The sequence below is a fragment of the Eumetopias jubatus genome, unplaced genomic scaffold (genome assembly GCF_037043125.1).
Source record: "Eumetopias jubatus isolate StellerSeaLion01/CBP00866 unplaced genomic scaffold, mEumJub1_p1.0 scaffold_13, whole genome shotgun sequence".
Classification (NCBI taxonomy): Eukaryota; Metazoa; Chordata; class Mammalia; order Carnivora; family Otariidae; genus Eumetopias; species Eumetopias jubatus.
Window position 1 is genome coordinate 93,375,331 of NW_028274819.1, and position 21,504 is coordinate 93,396,834.

A 21,504-nucleotide genomic window follows, 5' to 3' on the forward strand; every position below is an offset into this window, starting at 1 on the left:
AAAAAATACTTATTGTGACGGGCCTGTTTCCTCACAGGAGCGTAGACAGACCCCGGAGGAGGGCACCTAGGGAGGGCCTGGCTTGGTTGTCTGAAGTTGGACAAGTTTCTCCTCGTTGGTTATTTGGAGAGTCCCTCTGGTTTTAACTGAGGAGAGAGTGGGCTTTAGCTCCTTCAAGAGGCAGGACAGGACTCTGTCCTCCTCTAATGCTTTTGATGGAAGTTCAAAAGGAAGTGGAGGCTTCTCTGAGTGCCTTGATCTACACTCTTTTGCAGCCCCTTTCTTCCCCACATCCTGCACAAAACCAGACAAGCAGGGTCCAGGGCTCCCATCAGACTCTTTTTATTGTCTCTTTTACAAATGAGGTTCAGGTGGAAAGAGATAGAAAGGGAAGAGCTCGCTCTCTGGCTTCTGAGCATCATTGCCAGGAGGGACGAGACCACCGCCCCCCCCCCCCGCCCTGCTCCTCTCTGCTCACCCCCATTAACCAGGAGGGGTTCCCATCCAAAGCTCCCGGCCCCGGGACAAGCCCTTCCCCATGGAACTCCTGATATCCTCCTCAAGGGTCATCTCGGTTCCTAGAGAGAGAGAAAGAGGCTGGTTTGCAAGGCCCCAGGCCGAGGCAAGCAGGCTCTAGGAGACGCCATGCCTCTTCTCTTCCTCCTCAGCCCTTCTCCTGAACCCACTCTCCTCTGGGGAGCCCAGGCTCCTCTACGTATGACCTCATCTTCACCCTTTGTCACCTGTTCTCCAGGATTCCTCCCTCCCTCCTCACTCCCTGGGTCCCCTCCTTTTGACACTTGCTCAGAAAGCCCTTCTCTCCCTCCTGTTTTCAGCCACCCCTTGGCTCGCCCCTCCTAGCCTTCTACTACCTTGTTGGCATGCCCTAGCCCCCACCTCTCCACGTTTCTGTCCTGGCCTTTGGCTCCGGCTCCGGCTCCGGCTCCGTCCAGGGCCCCGGGAGCCTCGAGAGCTGCTGGAGCCTCTGGAAGAGTTGCTGCCCGCTGTGGAGCAGGTGCTGGTGGCCTGGCCCCGGGACAGGAAGCTTGGTCGGCTGTAGGGGAGCAAGGTCTCCTCTGCAGCACAACAGAGAAGGGCAACCAGGCAGAGAACAGAACGTCACCGTTTGCCCAGTGGGCCACCTTGGCCTCAATCCCAGCTTTAGAGGAAGCGTTGAGGGCAGGCACGGGGCTCGGGCCATCCTGGGGGCCGAGGAGAAACAGAATGCCCCAGCACATGGCCTTGACACAACGGGCGCTCCAAAACCCACCGGGAACTCCCAGACAGAGAGAGCCTTGGGAAAGAAGAGACAGAACACCCAGCCCCACTCTTCTCTCATCTGGGCTTCAGTCTGGGAAATTCTACGACTGGGGAACTTCAGGGGATTTTTCCCAGCGAGAGCTATAGAGACAAGTGTAGGTTTGGATCAAAGGCATGAAGCCAACTGAGGGTGAGGGGTGAGCTGGGTTGAAAACTTTAGAGTCCTTCGATGGCACGGTCTATACTACACTGTCAGCCTCCAGTGCCACCTTCTTGTGTGGCAGTGAGCCTCTGGCCTGCCCTGGCCCTCCTTACCATCCAGGTGGGGAGCCCGCTGGGCCCCCAGGAGCCCAGCCTGCACCATTCTCCTCTCCCCACTGCGGTCCCGCTCCCGTTCCAAGGAGGACATGCTGCCTACTGCTCTCAGCCCTGAGGCCCAGCTCGTCTCTTCCTCGGGTGGCGGCAAGGGTGGTGGGGGCAAGTCTGGGGAGAGACCTGTTTTCAGCAGAGTCTCCCACCCCTCCTGATCCCGATCTTTCTCCTGCTCCTACTCCCCGGCACCAGGAGGCTGCGACTGAACAGCCCAAGATTTGGGTTCACCTGCTCCCTCCTCCAGCCCCCAGAACTCCCCCTTGGTTGCTGCCTATTCCCCCTACTGTCACCATCTCTCATGGCCCAGGGCACCCTCACCGCCAGGACTGTGCTCCCGACGGTAAGGAACAGCCTTGGGTTTCCGGATTCGGACGCGGGGCCCTTGAAGTGGAGGAGCCATCTCCCCAGGCACCTGCCGGGTTCTCCCTGTCGCGTCAGCAGATGGGGAGAAGAGCGGGTAAGAGAGAGGATCAGGCAAGGGGCTTGAGGGTGAAGAGGAAACAAGGTTGGGGGGGCGGTATGGGGAGGTAGGGGCAGGCTGAGCGTTCTGCAGACTCACCGGGGGCACTGCTGGCGGCACTGGGGACAGGGCTGGGGCTGAGGTGATGGGAGGCTGTGGCGCCAGCACCCAGGCCAGCTGGCCTCCCTTCGTGGCTACTCAGAGTGGGCTGGGATACACTGAGAGGGGAACTTGGCCCAAGGGGCACCCTCCTGCAATGACATGAGGCCTCAGCATTTGTTCACTCAAGAAACTCTAAGTGCCTACTATGTGCCAGGCACCGTGCTAGGTACTCCGATGAATAAGGCACAGGCTGTCCCCCACAGGGCTCCCAGGCTAGTGAAGTGTGAGGAGAGCCATGTTTTTGAAATGCCCCGAGAAGCTTGCAGAGCCACTCCAATGGAGAAAGAGTCTGAAGGGAGTGAGAGACCTTGTCAGCCGTCACGTTCCTTCCAGAATCACACTTCCACTCTGACACGGTCATGAGACCTTCTGTACCCCAGATCCATCCATCCATCCATCCATCCATCCCTCCCTCCCTCCCTCCAATCATCCACAGAATAGAAATGCACCCAGGGCCTATAATGTGCAAGGCACTATATACCTCCCTACCTGGGCATCTGGTGGAGATGGGGAATGTCAGTGGGGGGCTGGGGAGGGTCAGGAGGTGAGGGGGTAAGAGTGGCTGTGGACTGCTGTCCATAGGAAGATGTGGGAGAGGGGGCTTCCCCTTGGGATGGAGGGACCAAGCAGCCTCCCCGGGAGCTGGGCTCGGCCAGATGGCTCCGCTCAGGCATTGGTGGGCACCACTCTTCTGGCTCTGAGCTGGGGACAAAGAAGAAGAAGAGTAGCCATGACTGAGCAGCTTCCATACCTTCCACTTGGCCTTCCGGTTGCCCTCTCCCCTCCTTTCCCAGCACCTCTGCCCTCCCCCAGCAGGGGCCCCTCGGCTGGCCCCACCTGTTTAGGACATCTGCAATGGGGCACATCCTTACCCGCCCTCCAGGTCCTCCTCCGGCCCCTCTAGGCAGCTCAGTTCACAGGAAGGGGGAGGTGGGGGCAGGGCTTCTGGCCAGTTGAGAGAGGGCATCTGAACGGGTTTTCCCAGAAGCTTTACTCTGCCTCCCCTGGCTCCTGAGAAGGGCAGGATGGGGACACATGGAGATAAGAGGCAGATGAGAAATGTCAGAAGCAAGTGCTGGGCTGGGTCCCAGAGCGGAAGGGTAGAGGATATTCTTTGGGGATATTCTGCTCAGAGCTAAAATGGGGGTGTTAGGGACTAAGTCATACCACTGTCCCCCTGGCTCCATTCTGGAGGAGCATACTGGCTCCAGGTGCCTGGATCCCCTGAGGGATTTGGGGGGAAACCCCCATGGAAGGTCTGCAGCTCCTCCCCAGCTGGGTCAATGGTGCTGTAGACAGGACCCTCGGTAGGGGCGGCAGTGCCCCGGGCCGTCTGAGCCAGGTACAGGGAGATCCCTGCTTCTGAGGAGGAGAAAGAGGGAGGCCAGGGTGGGAGGCAAGGGGCAGGGGGCAGAGACAGAGAAATAGCGGACAACAGGAGAATGGAGGGCAAAAGGAGATCCCACCGGATCAACTTCTTCCCCCACCCAAACCTTACCTCCCAAACCAGGGTAAAGGTTAGCATGAGAGAAGCTCCCCCAACTCATATCCTCCCCAAGGGACTGACCAACCTCAGGAAGACTGACAATCCTCGGCTCCCTTCAGTTTGCCCCAGGAGGTGGAGAGGAGAGAAGGGTGTTGGGGGCCAGGTGTGCCCCTGAGGGAATTAGAACTCCTCACCATTGTAATATCTGTCGTCTGGGTCAGGATTGCTGGGGCAGCAGCTCCCCCTGGGCTCCTGGGCTGAGGGGCTTCGAGATGGGTGGGGCCACGAGTCTGCTAGCCAAGGGTAGGGGGCGGGGCCAAGGCCCATGGGTGGCCTGAGGGAAAGCACGTGAACGCTGGGGACCCAGAGCCTGAACAGGCCAGCGAATTTAAGGGTAAACAGGAATTGTAGGACAGTAATGGTGAATTTGGGGGTGGCAGGTGGGAGGCAGTCAGTGGCAGTGAGGCCTAGGGAGGAAGGAGAATGGTCTCTTGATGGAGGGGGATTATCCTTGGGAGATGGATTAAGAGGATTACCTGGAACTGGCTCCAGAGAGGCCCTCTGAGTGTGGGAAGGACACTGGGAAGATGAGGGGGAGACTGAGTGAGAGAAGGGCCCATACTTGGGGTCTGAACCCCACTGGAGCAGAGAGAGCTTACCTGCAGGTGTGTAGGCAAAGGAGGCTTCCGAAAAGGAATCCATGGGAGAAAGAAGAGGGTAAATGGAGAAAGGGTCAGAAATACCCACATTCTTGTCCCCTTCTTGGCCACGGTCCCAATTGCACCACTCAGCCTGTACCCTGGACCGATTTCATCACAATTTCTAGGAGTGGGACTCAAGCATCAGTATTTTTCTAAAAGTTCCCCATGTGTACCCAAGGTTGGGAACCCCTGATCTAAGAGACCTCAGAATCTCCCCAGACACGCCCCTTACCAGGGAGTAGCAGAAATCTAGTCTACTCTTTTCAGCGGGCCCCGCCTTTCCACCCAGAGCCCGCCTCACAACTTAAGGCCCGGGATCCTGACCACGCCACCTCCCGCCAGGCCCCGCCCCCCTCCAGAATTGCCCCTTCTATACTGAGACTGACTGCAAAGCCCGCTCTCCTCTCGAGGCATCTAGGGGAAGATTTTACCCGTCTCCCCAGACTCAGGTCCCGCCCCTCCGGGCCCCGCCAGTTCCCCCCAGTCCCGTCCGCTTCTTGCCCGACGGTGCCCACAGCGCGTCCCTCTCGAAGGAGCGAAGCTCGGGGAGGGAGGTGGGGGAGTGGGGGAGTTCGGGGGGCACCACCCCTCCCTTCTGACCCCGCCCCCACCCACCGAGCGATGAGCCCCTCCCGTGCCGCTCTCCGTCGGGCCCGCCTCCCTCCCCGAGGGGCGGGATCTCCAGGCTCCGCCCACTCCAAGGCCCTCCCTTCCGTCTCCCCAAGGCCCGAGTGCGCCGGTCAGCCCGCGCTGCCCCTCAGGCACCGCTCACCCGTGTAGTGACTCAGCTCCTTGCGCTGCCTCCGGCGCCGGTAGAGGACCGCGCAGAACCCGAGCAGCAGGGCCCCGCAGGCGGCGCCACTGCCCGCGAGGAAGGCCGGCTCCCGCAGCACCCTCGCCAGCCGCTCCGCCAGCCCCGGGCCCACCTCGAGCCCAGGCTCCGATTCCGGCGGGGAAGCTGTGGGGGTCAGAGAAGTGAGGGGACCAGGGGCCCGGAAACCCGACAGCGAGTAAGAGGGGCCATCCGTGACCCCGTAGGCACCCCCACTCCAGGACCCCCCCCCCTCCAATTCCCCAGCCCGGCCGGCCCACCCCGCCTCCGGACTCACGCAGCTGCACCGACACCGGGACACTGGCCACGCCCACGCCAGCGCTGGTGGCCGCCGCGACCTGGGTCCGGTAAAGAAGACCCGGCAGCAGTCCCTGGAGCACCGCGGAGCGTGCCCAGCCTGCCGCGGACCGGTTGAGGTGGAAGCGGCTCTCATTGCCCAGGCACCAGATCTGGGGAGGCCGAGACCCGGGTTTAGAGAGTCTGAAATGGGATCCTGGCCTCACGTGGAAGCTCGAAGCTCTGAACAGTAGAGGGGGCTTAGCCAGGCATCATTCAGCCTGAATGAGGGAACACTCTGAAACCTCTCTCCTCTCCCCCAACCTCATCTCCAGCCCCAAGGTCATTCTAGGTTCCCTCCTCCCTAATCCTAGCCCCTAGCTCACCCCCCACCCCACCCCCCACCCCCGCCACCCAGGCCCTTCTTAAACCCTGTACCTGGTATTCCTTGATGACCCCATTTTGCTGGGAAGGGAGCGGAGGTTCCCAGGACACCGTGACACTGTTGTTGCCTTCACCCCCCAAGGCCACTGTCACTCCCTGGGGGGGACCACTGGGGGCTTGGCCCCGGGAGGAGCATGGTGAGAAAGACAGTCATTGCCAGCTACCCCTCCTGCCCCAACTTCCCCCTCCCAGGTATCACCTTGGGAACTGAGATATCAGGTATCCCTTCTTCCCACAACTCCCCTTGCTCTTCCCCTGCAAACTTCTATCTTCCCCTACTCCCTCTTTCCTGTTGTTCATTCGTGGGCTCTGTGCACCACCTCCTTACCTTCCTCAGGAATGCTCCTGGTCACAAAGGGACTTTCAGCCCCCAGCCCCTCCTGGCCTTGGGCTTGCACCTTGATCTGAATTTGGGTCCCTGGCGGGAGTCCTCTTAGCACAGTACTTTGCTGGCTTGGGGACTGTAGGTCCAGTACTGTCCAGCTTCCCCCATCAGGACCTGCTACCCTCCAAGACACCCGGAAACCTTTCACCAGCTGGACTGGGCCATCTACCTGTAGGAGACAGAACAAAGCATACCAGAAGGAGAGCCAGGGACCACACAAGTCCTCCGGGCCCTGGCCCACCTCCACTCACCCGGTTTTCCCCAGCCACTCACTTCCCACTCTCCCATACCCATTCCTGGAGGTCCCTATGGCCCCCATCATCATCCCTGCCCTTAACTTCCTCCCTATGCCACACTCACAGTCCAGGACACCTGCAAGGTCCGGGGCCCAAGGACTATGGGCTCCTGCACGCGCACAGCCACTTCAGCCAGCCCCAGCTGGCCTCTCCATGGGTCCTCCACTGGCCGGGATGGGCTGCTGTCTATTGACCAAAGAGCCCCCTCAGCAGGAGCCACCAGGGACAAGGAGTCAGACTGAACCCTACCTTGCGCTGCCCCCACAGACTGCACCACTTGGTACTCCAGAACACACCCCAGGACCAGGAGGGGGCTGGTCAGGGGAAGAGCTTCCAGAGGTGGGCCTGGGTGTCCAGCAAATAGGAATCTACTCTCTGCACTTCAGAGACCTCAGCTCCTCCTCTCTAACATGAAGATGAACCCTCCAAGGTCCGTTCTAGTCCTAACCTAGATTATCTGTGGGTAAAAGGCTCAGAAGTGAGGGGCTGGATGACTGGATTTCCCTCTCTCGCCTCTTGTCCCCTCCATGAGAGAGAGGCGTGACTATGCCAGACTAGGCTACCAGGAGAGGCCTGGTGCAGCAGAAAAGAGCTGCCGTGCTGCCATAGTTTGGAGGGGGGCACTCTGCAGTATTTCGTGTCATATCCCCGAGCCAGGGACTCTGACCTTACTCACCCTGGGTGCGCACAGGCTCAGAGACGGGGCTGGGCTCACTGAGGCCCCAGGCTCCCACGGCGCGCACCAGGAACAGATAGGTGGTGCTGGGCTGCAGACCACCGACCGTGTGTGTCTCCAGCCGCACGCCATCTGCCACTGTCCGCCAGGTGTTACCAATTGTTTGACTGCAATGGGAATGGGGTGACGGACTAGTCTGAGCCAGGGACCCCCCCCACTTGTCTACTCCCTCTCATCCATTCTCCTCTCCTTGGGAGAGGGAACCGGCCGAACTCTCCGCACCATAGCGAAGACCCTGAGAACATAAGATTCCCTTCTCTTGACTTTCCAGGTTTGCATGTAAAACTTTCTCCATACCTGAAGGCCTCTATCACATAAGAGGTGACTGTGGCCCCCGCCTGTGGGTTGGGCTTCCAGGTCAGGGTAATACTGTTCTTGGTGATCTCAGTGACCACTGGCTGAGAGGGAGGCCCTGGAGGGCTACTGCGTTCTGTAGGCGGCTCTGGTGATCCCCCCCAGTCTTCTGCAGTGAGGAGATCATCTTTAAGTAGAAGGATGGGAAAAGGACAGCCCCCCAAGGAACTTGCCCCCTTCCCAGAGAAGCTGAGGAGCTGTGACAGGGGTGACGGTGGAGAGGGGGGCAGAGTGAACGAACCCCTACTCCCATCTGCCTCCCAAGGGCACCACCTCCATCCTCCCCCTCCCCACCACCGTGGCCGTGGCATTTGGAAGCTTAATCGGTGCTGGGGCTTGGAGAGGTACCGACTACTCGTAGCAGGTTTGGATGGAGGTGTTGGCAAAGCGAGGGGACAGAGGCAAAACTCACCCCGCGTCCTAAGCCAGCTACTCCACGTGGCCTCCCCTGTGGAGCTCTTGGCCACACAGCTGTAGAAACCCATGTCCATCTCCTGTAGGAGAGGGTAGAGGGCTGGCAAACTGGGGATGGAGCAAGGTAGGTGAGGGGGTGGAGGTGGGTGTTCAGAAGGCTGGGGAAGACATGGTCCACTTTCGGTGGTCCCAGAGAGCAGCGGAGTAGAAATGGAGTTAGTCCCAGTGGGTACTTACGAGAGGTGGGCACGCGGACCGTGTGGCCGTTCTCAGTTACTCGGATCCCAGGGGGGAGACTCACCCGCACACTGGCGATGTACAGGGTACCGTTGGCCATGAGGCTGAGCTGGAGGTCATCCCCCTGCAGCCACTGCCCATCCTTCTTCCATTGGACGCTAGGTGGAGGGTTCCCAGTCACTCTGCATGGCAGCCACACAGAGGAGCCAAGTGCCAGCGTCTGATTGGCTGGTCCCTGGAGGATGATGGGAGGCAGCCCATCCAAGGAGGAGGCTGAGAGAGGAAGAACTTGGGCACCTCAGGAGAGGATCCCAGGTTCAGGCCACCAGCCCCTTGTCTTCCTTCTCTGCTGCTTCACTCGTCCTCCCCCCGGAGACTGGAGGGGCTTCGATAACCATCTATAGTCTCTGCCTGGGACCAGCCACCTATTAGTGGTTGCTGTGGCTGATTTCCAAACTTCAAGGCCATGTCTCAGGAACACGCCCCTCCCCTGGCAGACATATTATATAGAATCCAAGAAAAACAGATCTCTTTAAGCCATTACTTCCTTTCAGGCCATAGGTCCAGGCCTATCTCCATGAGCACCTACCTCTTTTTACCTCCAACAGGGCCTTGGCCAGGATGCTGCCGGCCACACTAACAGCCTGACACACGTAGTAACCAGCATCCCCGCTCTGCACATCAGTTATGTTGAGCTGGCCTCTGGGAGAGACTGAGAAGCGCCCCTTGGGCTGAAGTGGCTGACTGGGGAAAAGCAGAACCTGGGGACAGAGCAAAGAACCAGGGTAGGGAATGAGCAGGAAGCTGACAGAGAGAAAGATCCCTATTCCCATCAACCCCAGAATTCAGAGAATTCCTAAGGTTCTAGCTCCAACTCTGTCCGCACCAGCCAGTTATATGACCTTGGGCCAACCAGTGAGATCTACTCACAAAAATGTGCAAATTTTATTAGATGATTTTGGGGTGAACTTCCCAGCTTTGTGGCTTACAAGTTGGGAAACTCTGAGCAAGCTCTTTAACCTTCCTGAGCCCACATTTCCCCAAATTTGACTCTTAGGGGATAGTTATGAGGATTAAATGAGTAATCATGAAAATCTTTTAACACATTATGTGATAAAGGTTAAATATCTTCCCCTTTTTTCTGGCTCTATGTTACGTAGATACACAGAAGGTAGGGAAAGAGGTTAGGGTCACAGGTAAATGCCACGTGGTTGATCCCCTGATGGATACCTACTACCCTCTACTACCCTCTACTACCATCAGCATTTCTATTCATTTAACTAATCTAGTTAAAATATAGCAATCCCAGACGCTAGAGAAGATGTTGGAAAATTGTGGCTGTGGATTTGGAAATGAGGTAGTGGAAGAACTGGTTTTCCAGTGGGGTGGGATTAGTCAGACTTATTTTATTATACTGACCCTGTTTCCTAGTAGCAAAATTCCCACCCTTCCCCTAGTGGTTGGTACTCATGTTGTGTAACTTCAGGGAATGTTCCTTCTGGTTCTCATTTGAGGAATCGGTTTGCCAAGGTGGGTGGCTGTGAGCGCCCCCTGGTGGAAGCCCCTTGTAAATAGATGAGCGAGTCGTGCTGTACCCTGAGCAGCTTTGGTACAGTACACACTTTCCAGAGGATCATATTAAAGCCCAGGACCCAGGTGTCTGGGAGAGGAGGCACCGACTGTTTTTGCCACATCTTCAGGACAGACTTGCCTAAAATAGAAGGATTCTCCAGGGAGTTACCATACAGGACTGTTTCCTCCCACCTAAGCATTATTAACATCATTTCTTTTTAAAGTGTTCAATACGCTCCAGGCCTTTTATATTCATTATCTTATTTAAGCCTCTCAAATAACCTGCAAGGGTTTCTGAGAGGACCAAAGGTAAAACGGGACCTCAGAGAGAAGTCTGCAGGCTGTATAAGGTCGGAGGCTAAGACCCAGAAGAGAAGCTTGTGGGAAGTTCCACAGAGCTGGCCACCTACTTGACTTCCCTCCTTTTGCCAGAAGATGGCAGGTGGGGGGTTTCCTTTGGTCTCACATTGGAAAGCCACACTCTCTCCAGGAGCTGCCATCTGGTCCTGGGGCTGGGTCACCAGCTGGGGTGGGACTGGGAAGGGGGAGGTGATAAAGGAACAGGGAGTCAGGGCACTCAGAAGGGAGACTGAGGGAACAGGAGAGAGAGAAGCCCAAGCTTGGCTTAAGTAGGAGCAGATAGCCAACTCCTATTTCAAGCCTGCTCAGCTTTCTCCTCCTTTCTCTCCTTCTAAAACCTCTCAAGTGGCCCACCCATGTCTCCCACCCAGTCCTTTCTCCCTCGTTCTCATCCGTGCTCCACATTCCCTCATCTCATCCCTGCTTCTGGCCGTCCCAGGTGGGCCCTCACCGTGAACACTGAGGGAGCCAGAAGCTTCGGCGCGGCCCACGCTGTTCTCAGCCACACAGGTGTAGGTCCCCTCGTCGTCGGCACTCACACGCCCAATCCAAAGGCTGTGGTCACTCCGGATCTCATACCTGCTCCACTCCCCACCCCCAGGCTGGGTTGGCCACAGCTACAGACCCCTTCTCTCTCCCCCAAGACAGACACCAGAATCAGGCTACATAAAGACAAGGTAGGCCCCAACAGGGACCGAAGCTGGTATCCATAGACCCATAAAACGAATGGGAACTAGATAGGGCAGGGGCCACAGGCTCTGGGAGACAGATTTCTCTGTGTCATCAAGTGAGACGGTGTCTGCCTTCCAGTTTTCTAGGGCAGAGTATGCTCTTGAGCTGGTTGGGTCTCCTTACAAGCAGGAGGAGGGGGATTCTCACCTGCCTGTGGGCAGTTCCCCATCCTCCTTGCGCCAGCGTAGACGGGGTGGGGGATCCCCTTGCACCTCGCATGCGAAATCCACGGGGGCATCTGCCAGGACCACCTGATTCACTGGTCTACGCAGGAATGAGGGTCGCTCTATGGAGCCAGAGTGAGTGAATCGTCAGGGGGTCTACAAAGCTTCTTACTACCCAGGCTGCACACCCCCATAACCCCCAAACTCTCTGTGCCTACCCAGTACCACAAGTTCAGCTGCCCCACTCTCCCGTTCTCCTGCCATGTTGGAGGCCACACACACATACATCCCTGCATCACTCTTGAGTGTATGTGACATCATCAGCTTCCCTCCACGAATCTGCAGAGTAATAATGGTAACTTTGGTCTTTCGTAGCCATCAAAGCATATTTATTTATTTATTTGATCCTCCCAGTAAGCCAATAAAGACCAGTGAAGAAAGTTGACACACTTATCAGGTAAGGAATCCTTAAATGATCTGCCCAAGGGAGTTGGGGGGGGGACTGAGGGGGGCGCTTAGCTCTGTGTTTGCTCCTGCAGCCCAACCTACCTCCCATGAGTTCCTGGGGCATCTTGCTCCCCACTTATTTTATTCCAATTCCATCCTGTCCATCCTTAACTTCACCCTCACTTAATAGCTGACTCTCCATGCCCCGCCCCCTACCCTATGGCCCCGCCCACCATGATGGCCCTGTCCTGCCCCCCTTCCCTCCCCCCCACCCCCCTCCCCCGCGTCAGATCCCCAGCCATGGCACCACGCCTCACTGTGATCCTTCCCTCCTCCTCCTTGAGTCTTGCACTGTCCTTCTTCCAGGACACGGAAGGCTCTGGGTGGCCACGGGGGGGCACGCATTCCATTACCGCTGGCTCCCCCACTGCCACCACCACGTTTCCAGGGGACTGCCGAAAATCATCACGGAGGACTGGAGAGAGAGAGAGAGACAGGGACAGAGACAAAGAGAGGAGGAGAACGAGCGACCAGGGGAATCGATGAACAACGGGTTAGGACACAAGGGAAGTGTTTTGGGGAGGGGTGTATCACCACAGACCTGCACTCTTCCCCAGGTGCAAAGATACCAGGCCCACTTCCTCCTCTGGCCAGGGCATGGACGTTAGACACCAAAGGTCACGGTCCCAAAAGAAGATGCTGAAGGGGCTGAGACTGGGGCTGGTTCTGGATCGGATTACCTGGTGCCCTCCCGCCTCTGGTTGGACGCAACCAGAGGACAGTGCGACTCTCACCTGCCACTTCCAGCGACGCATTTCTACTAGCCGCTACTCCCAGGTAGTTGCGCGCCACACAAGTGTAGACACCCTCGTCGGGGCGCGCGCGGCGCCCGTGCACGATGCGCGGGAAGAAGAGGGCGCCGCTGGGCAGCAGCAGGCGGTGCGCGCGCGGATCCTCGCGCGCAGTGGCCACTCGCGCCCCGTTCTTGTACCACTCGATGTTGGGCCGGGGCCGGCCCTCCGCGCGGCAGGGCAGCGTGGCCGGCTCGCCTCGGGAGACCAGCAGATCTGGCGGCTGCTCCACGATGCGCGGCATCGCGTCCTCCGGCTCCACCCTGGATGCTGAAGGCGGGGCGGGGGGGGGTTGGCACAGAGCATTTCGACCGGGATATTAGGGGACAGTTTCCAGAGAGAAAAACAACGCTGTCTGCCCACCCTGTCCCCCTTCCCCCTGTAGGGGTCCTCTGGGCAGACACCCCCACGTTCTTCGGCTGGAAAAGATATGCCTGCTGATGGGCGGATCAGTAGAGGAATCAGGACACAAACTCCTAGGCCGGCTTTCTAGGCTGCCTAAAGACACCAGCCTTCTCTCTGGCCAGGGTTTAGCGGAGAGTGACTAGGCCTTGTCTGGGCAAGTAGACCATCCCTCTAGTCCACGGTTATTCAATGTCCCACACCGGCTGGTTTGCAGATTGTCCTTGCTTCCTGAAGTGGTGCACCAGAGCCAACCCGCGGTCCTTGGCCTCTGCATGGTGGTGGGCCAGAAAAATGGAGAATGTGGGCCAGCCTCAAGTGTCTTAGAAAAGGTCAAACGAGAGTGCTCTGACTGGAGTCTGGGACTAGGAGAGGTTCTTAACCTGGAGTCCATGAATGGACATAGAGTCTTTGTCTTTTTTATTTTTTATTTTTATTAAGTAAACTCTATGTTCAACTGTGGACTCAAACTGATGACCCAGAGATCAAGAGTTGCACGCTCTGCCAACTGAGCCAGCTAGGTGCCCCTCTTACTGACTCCCCAGACAATCATGCTTGGAGGAACCTGTGAAGTCATGGGAATTGAATGAAAATGGTAGTGAAATGTGAACAACTTTCCTTTTCTAAGAGGTGCAGAGTTTTCAACAGATTTTTCTCCAGGTTGATGTAGCCAAGAAAGGCTAAGAATGCTAACTAGGAAGGGGATTCCTCTCCTTCCTTTGTTTCGTTGGATCGGTTCACCTGCATTTTCTGTTCCTGCCTCTCACTCGGCCTACAGACTCCTGCTGGTTTCATCTTCTGCAGTTGCTTTGGGATCCAGGATCCTGAAGCCTATTAGGCCAGACCCTCCCAACTTTGTCAAAAGTGGGTTTGTAACCTGGTGGTGGCCAGTAGGAGCCGCTGCTGCCTCGCCTAATTTGGTGTCCTCAACTAACCAGGACTACCCCTGTTTCTGTTCTCTACCTTACCCTTCCCCCACCTGCGCCCCCTCCCACTCAGTTCCAAAATCCACCGGGACGTTTGGCTCCCGGCCTCGGTGTGGGATTGGGTTTCATGTCCCCACCCCTGCTCTTAGAAGTTCCTATGGAGGGCGCCTGGGTGGCTCAGTTGGTTAAGCGACTGCCTTCGGCTCAGGTCATGATCCTGGAGTCCCGGGATCGAGTCCCGCATCGGGCTCCCCGCTCAGCGGGGAGTCTGCTTCTCCCCCTGAACCTCCCCCCCCATGCTCTCTCTCTCTCTATCTCATTCTCTCTCAAATAAATAAAATCTTAAAAAAAAAAAAAAGAAGTTCCTATGGAGACAAAGCTGGAAAGCGTCGCCCCATGCTGACATTGTCCTGGGGAGAGTTTATTTAACTGGCTAGGACAAGATCAGTTTCCCTCCCACTAAGGGAAGGGAGTAATTTTCTCGATTTCCTTCCTTCCAAATGGAGATCTCCGCTTCTCAGCCGTCTCTTCTCTGGCATCCCATCCCAGTCCCAGTTTAGGCAGAGAGCCCCATGCTGAGCCATGGTAGAGCAACTAAGAGCTCAGGGATTGTCCTGGAACAAAGTGGGGCTGGGATCTCAGATTTGACACTTCCTAGCTATACGAACTTGGGCAAATTATGGAGCTTCTCTGAGTCTCAGTTTGTTTGAAATATGGGAGCAGTGATAGGGTTGTCATAAGACCATAATATATGTAAAGCACTTGGGGGAAGGCTCAATAAATATGGTAATTCTCTGATTTCTTAGGTGCTCTTCCTCCCTAGCCCACCGAACCTTATGAGATTCTATCAGGCCCCAATATTCCTTTCTGCCCCATCGCATAACCTTAGGGTGTAATGGAAATAGGTTTGTTATCGCTAAGCTCTGTGTTGCTTTTGTGACCACTGGAGTACTTTTCATCTCTGAATTTGTTTCATCGGGTGCAAAATGTGGCCATCAATAACTTCCCTACAGACCTCCTTACATTTTCAAGCGTAAATGAGACAGTGTATGGTGACAACACTGTTAGAACGCTGGGGGGTACAGAGGTGTGTCTGCGCCATCTGTGAGAAGGGTTCTTCTATCCTTAACCTCCTGGGAAACTGAAGGGGGGCCAGGAATTTGGAGAATTCCAGCTCATTTTCCACCTTCATCGTCCCTGCTCACTCGTACATACCACACCCTTCTGGTCGGCCCTTTCCCCCTAATTCCTGCAGACACAGCTGCTGGCGCCCTTTCCCTGGAATTTCTTCCCTGTCATTCCCGGTCTCAGGAGATGCTCCGACAGCAGCTAATGAATAGCTAATGATCATGCTAATGAAGCTCTGGGGCTCCTCCCTCAGCACCTGGAGTACCCCACACACAAACACATGCACACTGCCCAGGTCTGCTTTTTCGTCATCTTCGAGTTTCCAGGACCGTGCTGCCCCTAGATTCGAGTGGGTGGATGTCAAGGGATGGAGACTGCGGATGAACCAGAGGGGAAATCCTGGGCAAAGGTGTCCGGGAAAGCGGGAATTCCCGACGCGGCCGGCAGGGGGCGCGATCGGGCCTCTCCCCAGACTCCACTCTGGCCGCCTCCCCGCAGCGCTAGGGGAGAGCGCGCTGTCTCAGTCATTTATTAATCACCGTAATTAGAGGTAACGACCTCGCCGCCCGCGCAGCCCGCCCGCCGCAGTCCTGCCGGGTGGGCCGGCTGTGAGTTCCACCTCTGAGAGGCAAACTTCTAAGTTCCCCAAACGCTCTCCGCTTTTGTCGCCCTCTGTAGCAAACACGTCCAACATTTTAGCTTCCTCACCCAAGTCGTAAGTGAGTTCTTGGGAAACTTAGGGTCCCGAAGAAAAACCTGCTAGCTGGGTGGGTCACCAAGTGGCGCGGCTTGGCCCGGGCCCGCCAGCGACGGCGTGCCCTCTTCTGCCCTCCCTGCCGTGGGTCCCGGCCTCTCTTAGCTCGGTACTTGCCCATCACCACCCACGGTTCTCCTCACTTTGGGGGGGGCCGCTGGGGTCGGTTGGGCAGATGGAGAGCAACGGACTTAACAGTCATCTCCTCCCAAGCCCTGGATATTCCGCCGATACCCCCACTCAGGTGCTCCAAGCCCCAAATTATCCCTTGGTCCCCCCAACCCCACCCCCCCGAGGAGGCTCTTGGGAGGCTCCGCTTAGTCCCAGATCTTGAGGCAGGAGCGCGTTGGGCTCCCCCTCCACGTGGCCCTCCCACCTTACCCCATCCCTTGATCCGACGTCCTCACTGGGCAGGGTCTTACCGTTGAAAGAAGGATCGCCGGGGGGCAGCAGGCTGTGGTTGAGCGCCGCCACTGAGGAGTTGAAGCCGAAGAGCAGGTCGCTGGAGTTGGAGATGTCCCCCGCCAGGGAGTCCGCGAACAAGTTCATCTGCAGCAGTGTTTTGAGCAGGTAGCGCAGCATGGCGCGACCCAGTTGGGACCGGGGCGGGGGGCTCGGGGCCCAGCCCCTGGGTCTGAGACCCGCGGGCCGGGAGCCGTAAGCCCCTCCACAGCCTCTGCGCGCTGCCCCAGCCACGGTGCCGCTCTCCTGCCGGCGCCTGGGTACGGTGCGTGCCTCCGCGTGCCCTCCTCCTTCCCTCGTCCTTCTCTCCACCCCCAAGTGCCGGGGTCCCCCGGGAGCTGGACGGGAGGAAAGCAGGTGCCACGCCGATCACGGCGTAATTAAGGGATTAATCCGCCTCCCTCCGCTCCCCCATCCCCACCCGAATGGCCACTAGCAGGGCAGAGACTAGAGTCGCGCAGCACGCGAGTTGGAGTCCCCGCCCCGCGCCCCGCGCCCCGCGTCCTGGGTCGGGGTTCTGGACGCCGCGGGAGAGTTTCCCTCCTTTCTCAAAGCAGCCAGGATGAGGGAGGAGGCTCTGTCAGACTCTGCCCTTTTGACTGACTTTAAAACAGGAATCCCATCTCTCTTTTCCCCGCCCTTAGGCTAAGACCAAGAACGCTCCTCTAGCTCTCAAAGCCCAGGTTTCCATTTCCTCCCAAATCCCGGGGCTTAGCTGCGAAGTGCTGGAGGCTGAGGTGGTTTGGAGTGGGTGGGGCATAATTGCACGGCGGGTCCACCCCTTTACGCGCAGTCGCCCGTTTTGCAGCCGAGAGACCATGGGACAAGGTGCTGCGTCTTGACCCAGAGTCCTGCTCCAGACGCTCTAATCTAGTAGTACCTGTAGGAGACTCAGCACGGATAAAACTGGAGGGACCAGGCCCTAGGAAACAGAGGCATTCAGCATCCATATGCATACCTCTGGCATCTATTTGCATACTTTTGCAGTACCGTGCTCTGACATGATTTATTAAATTGTTGTACCTTCTTGAGCCGACTGCAGGCAGATAGTCCAGGACAAAGACAAAGACAGCAATATTGTTTCTGTAAAGGCAAGCGCAAGAGAAGAGAAGGGCTTGATGCAAAACTCGTGCAAATCCGTTCAAACCCCATAAATGTTGTCCTTCCAACGGGGAGCAGTGGGGAGCAACTATGATCCCCTCTTCTCCATCCAGCCTGCTTCTGAGTTTTCTGCAGTTCTTTTTACCTGAAGATTTCCTAGTCCCCCACCACCCACCCACTCGTCCACTCACGCTTGTGCACACGCACTCACTCGCTCACTTTCCTGGAAATAGTGTTGAGGTGTCAAGGGGAGAGAGCGACCTGGGCCTACCTATCTGGGGTGAGGCCGTGTTGATGGCTGAGTGGTAGGGCTTTAGCCCAGTCATCAGGCTCTGTATGATGAGACCACCTTCGTGGGGTGGCTGCTTCTGACCCGGGAGGGGCTAGGTAAACAGGTCAAGATCCAGAGAGGTGGATGCTACAGGGTCATAGAGACCACAGTAAGCACATTCAGGAGTTGAAGTATCAGGCGGACACTTTGTCAAAAGGTGGGAGGCTTGTCCCAGAACTCCACCCTCAAGCCACACACCGGTCCCTAGGGCCTCAAACTAACAAACTAACGTGTTTAGGTGTCTCCCTACTCGCCTCCCACCCCCACCCTCGCATTGGCTCTGCGCTGGACTGACTTCGCAAAGCCGGAAGCAAAAGCGTTAGGGGGTTGGGGTGCAGAGATGGCCCGAGGGAGGCAGCGCCCTGGGAGCTGTTCTTTCAGCACCTCGTCTGCCCCTGCTGAACTTGGGGTCTGGCGCCCCACAGACAGCTTAAATCGGAGCCAACCTTGAGGCTGAGATGAGTCGGGGTTGACAGACGAGAGAGGGGCTAGCGACACATTCTCTCTAACGCACCGGGATACTAAAAGATGGGATTTGACGCTGTCCCTTGCTCCAGGGCCAGGCAGCATTCAGGTAAGAGACCGTTAAGGAAGGGATAGGTTTCCATCACCAGAAATCAATCCATTCAGGAATGACCCGTCCGGAAGTGCGTTTCCAATCCCGTATTTGCCAGTTGGAAGACATCACTGCTCTGGACTTCAATTTCCTCATCTGATACGGAGAAACTGTACTACTTTCTCTGCTCTGATGCTTCAGATTTCCGGTTCTGGGGCCCTGTGCTCTGCCTCCTGCTGACTGGGGTCACCCAGCTTCCATCACACCAGAGGCTAAGCCGGGACAGAAATCCGGGGTCCTGGCACCTGGCCCTGCTGCGGGGCACGGAGGGCTGCGACAGACAGGAAACTGCGTCCCACCATGTAGCTCCTGCCCCATCCTAATCCCCCGATTTGCTCCCGGTTGGCCTCTCAGCAAACACAGGGCCTGCCAGCGTCTAGGGGCTTGTCACCCTGTTAGCGGATTTGTTCCCGGAGATGGCGCAGTTAATTGGCCCTTTATGTGGGGATCAGGGCGTATTTGCTCAGGGTTCCCTGAGCGGAGGCTGCAATTCAGCCCATGGGCAAGGCTGCTTCCTAATCCCTGTCATCCTGGTTTGGAGGCTGGACAAATAGTGGGGCCACTCTCCTTTCTGGGACTCTCCTGGCCTAAATCTCCTGTTCCTCCTCTACACCTCGCCCCTTCTTGGGATGTTCTTTTTCCTATCCCCACCTTTCTTCTTGTTTCTCTCTGTTCTTTCCTTCTCTGTATCTCTAGAATACTCTCCCTAATGCCAAAAGAAGGCGAGTACTCAACGGGGGGTATACTGGAGAATAAACACCTCCCAAGTTCCTTTCCCTGCCCTGGTGTTCCTAGAGCCCTGGGTCTAGGAGATGGTAAGACAGAGAGAAGACCGAGAAGGCCCAGCAGGGGTCACACCTTCCAGTTCTTTCCTGGGCCCTCTCTTTCCCTTCCTTTCTTAAAGTCAGATGGGCAGCCTGGAAACTGACCCTGCACCTTGTCAAGTCCAGCTTCTCTCTAGGCTGTTCCCAGGCCATTCTAGAAGGAGTTTGCCTGCTATTTGTCTCCTCACTAGCCACGCCTCCCTTCCCACAGAATACCAACACAACTCTGGCTTCCCCCTCTTGCATAGACAAAGTAACTCCCTGCATCTACCTCCATTTCCTTACCTGTAGGCTGTAGGTGCTCCTGTAGCACCTAAAACACTCTGAATGTGTGCACTGAAATCAGGGAGCCCTTGTGTGGGGGTCCATTCAGTTGATTTATAAGTTTCCACCTTGGACTGAAGAAAGAATCAGAGTTCAGGGCCCCTCTCTTCTACTGCCTCAGGAGACTACTTCTTTTCCAGAGTCTTATCAATAAAACAGTCTGCACTTTAAAAAGGGTAAGGAAGAGAAAAGGGGGTTTGGAAGTTGGCAGAAAGAAGAGCTAGTAGTCCCAGGTAGGGAGGATGGGGAAAGTTTGTTCTGCTAGGGTTATGGCATCTAGGGGAAAGAAGTGTGTGTGTGTGTGTGTGTGTGTGTGTGTGTGTGTGTGTGTGTGTGTGTGTGTGTTGAGGGAGAGAATAGTTACCCCAGGCCAACTTCCTTGGCCTAGCGCCAGCACACAGGCCAGAGAATGTGGCAGGGAATTTTCAGGGACCAAGCTGGGGACTGTATGGGAGGCTTCTTGGTGGTCCCAAGCCTGCAAGCCAGCTGGTGGTGGATGAAGCTGCTGACATGTAATTGCCCAGGAGGGCAGTCTGAGGACAACCCCCCATCTCACACTGATTACTGCCACTGTCTGTCTCCCTAGTGCTTGCGCACGCACACCCACCCACCCCCGCCCCGCCCCCACACACCGCCCAGCCCATTTACATCCCCCTAGAGCCTGGAGCCTCCTATTACTCTCTCTGCCTGGACCCCTTCCCAGGGCACTGGTACACATTGAGCATATGTGTGTGTTTTGGGGGTGGAGGGGCAAGGAACTAACATCTGTCCCCCAACCCCACTAGGCTATGCCTGTGAATGACCCAGCAGGGTTGCTGGCTTCAGAGTGATGATGCCACGGGGCAGTGACCCAGCCGGCAGGGGCCAGAGGGCCAAAAGGGAGGGGGGATCAGAGAGCAAAGAGCAGACACCCGGCTGGAAAGCAGACAGCAGGAGTCTGCCCCCGGCAGGAGCCAGGGATTGTTGGCTCAACCCCTGTAGCTGCTAAGATAATAAGCCAGGGCCCCCTGCCCAAGAGTACCCCTTGCTCCACAGGGTTCCAGTGGAGGAGCCTGCGGGGAGACACTTTGCAACACACTCCATCAAGTCTTGAAATCTGGAGGCAACTGGGCAGAAATATCCAGACCCCAGTACAGATGGAACAAGGGCTAGAGGAGAAAGAGCTTTCCTGGGTCCTTTTATAAAACTTGGTACAGAGCAAGCACTCCATAATGACTGGTTTCGTGAATACATCTGATGAACTAGTTAGTCCTCACAACTGCCCCCTCAGGGCCCACTAGCTTCTCTGCCTCCCCGCTACTCTCCTTATATTCATTTCCCAGGGCTACTGTTACAAAGTACCACAAACTAGTTGGCCTCACAGAGCAGAAATTTATTCTCTCCCAGTGCCAGAGTCTAGAAGTCTGAAGCCAATGTGTCAGCAGGGCTATGTGCTGTCAGAAGGCTTTAGGGGAAATCCTTCCTTGCCTCTTCCAGCCTCTGGTGGGTGCTGGCAGTCCTTGGCATTGCTTGGCTTGCACATCCATCACTCCAATCCCTGCCTCCGTCCTCACATGGCATTCTTCCCTGTATGCCTGTATGTGTATGTGTGTGTGTGTGTGTGTGTGTGTCTTATAAGGACAGCAGTCACTGAGTTAGGGTCTACACCAATACAGTGTGATCTCTTTTTAAACTAATTCTCTCTCCAAAGATCCTATTTCCAAATAAGGTCACATTCTGAAGTTCCAGGGGGATACGAATTTGGGGAGATACAATTCAACCCAATATGCTTTCTTTTCCTGTTTTTCTTCCCTGCTTCCCCCTGTATTATTCCTGGTGCTCTCCTAGGGGCCCTATTTTGCTGGTTTTGAAAATAGTTTTGTTGTTATAGGCATAATGCATACACAAGCAAACACAAGCAAAAATACCCAAAGCAGAATAAGAGAGTATAAGATGAATAGTCAAAGTCCCCACCATTCTTTTATTTTTAAGATTTTATTTATTCATGCATTCATTTAGAGAGCCTGTGTGAGCAGGGGGAGGGGCAGAGGGAGAGGGAGAGGGAGAGAGAGAATCTCAGGCAGACTCCGTGCCAAGTGTGGAGCCTGACGCCAGG

At 56.4% G+C, this 21,504-nt stretch overlaps 1 protein-coding gene across 1 annotated transcript; it reads right to left on the bottom strand.

Annotated features, from left to right (window-relative positions):
* Positions 1-509: 509 nt before the first annotated feature.
* ROBO3 (roundabout guidance receptor 3) lies at positions 510-16,333 on the bottom strand. Its single transcript, XM_028125963.2, has 28 exons — positions 16,174-16,333; positions 12,485-12,811; positions 12,008-12,165; positions 11,462-11,582; positions 11,227-11,365; positions 10,799-10,926; positions 10,398-10,522; positions 9,005-9,176; positions 8,480-8,688; positions 8,177-8,258; positions 7,708-7,873; positions 7,351-7,517; positions 6,739-6,860; positions 6,322-6,547; positions 5,988-6,109; positions 5,551-5,722; positions 5,214-5,399; positions 4,400-4,423; positions 4,277-4,319; positions 3,935-4,074; positions 3,422-3,616; positions 3,127-3,265; positions 2,744-2,956; positions 2,192-2,343; positions 1,951-2,058; positions 1,576-1,743; positions 898-1,076; positions 510-578 (listed from the first exon to the last, which is right to left on the bottom strand). The coding sequence occupies exons 1-28, from the start codon at positions 16,331-16,333 to the stop codon at positions 567-569; spliced, it is 4,155 nt and encodes a 1,384-aa protein (XP_027981764.2). The 3' UTR covers positions 510-566.
* Positions 16,334-21,504: the final 5,171 nt, after the last annotated feature.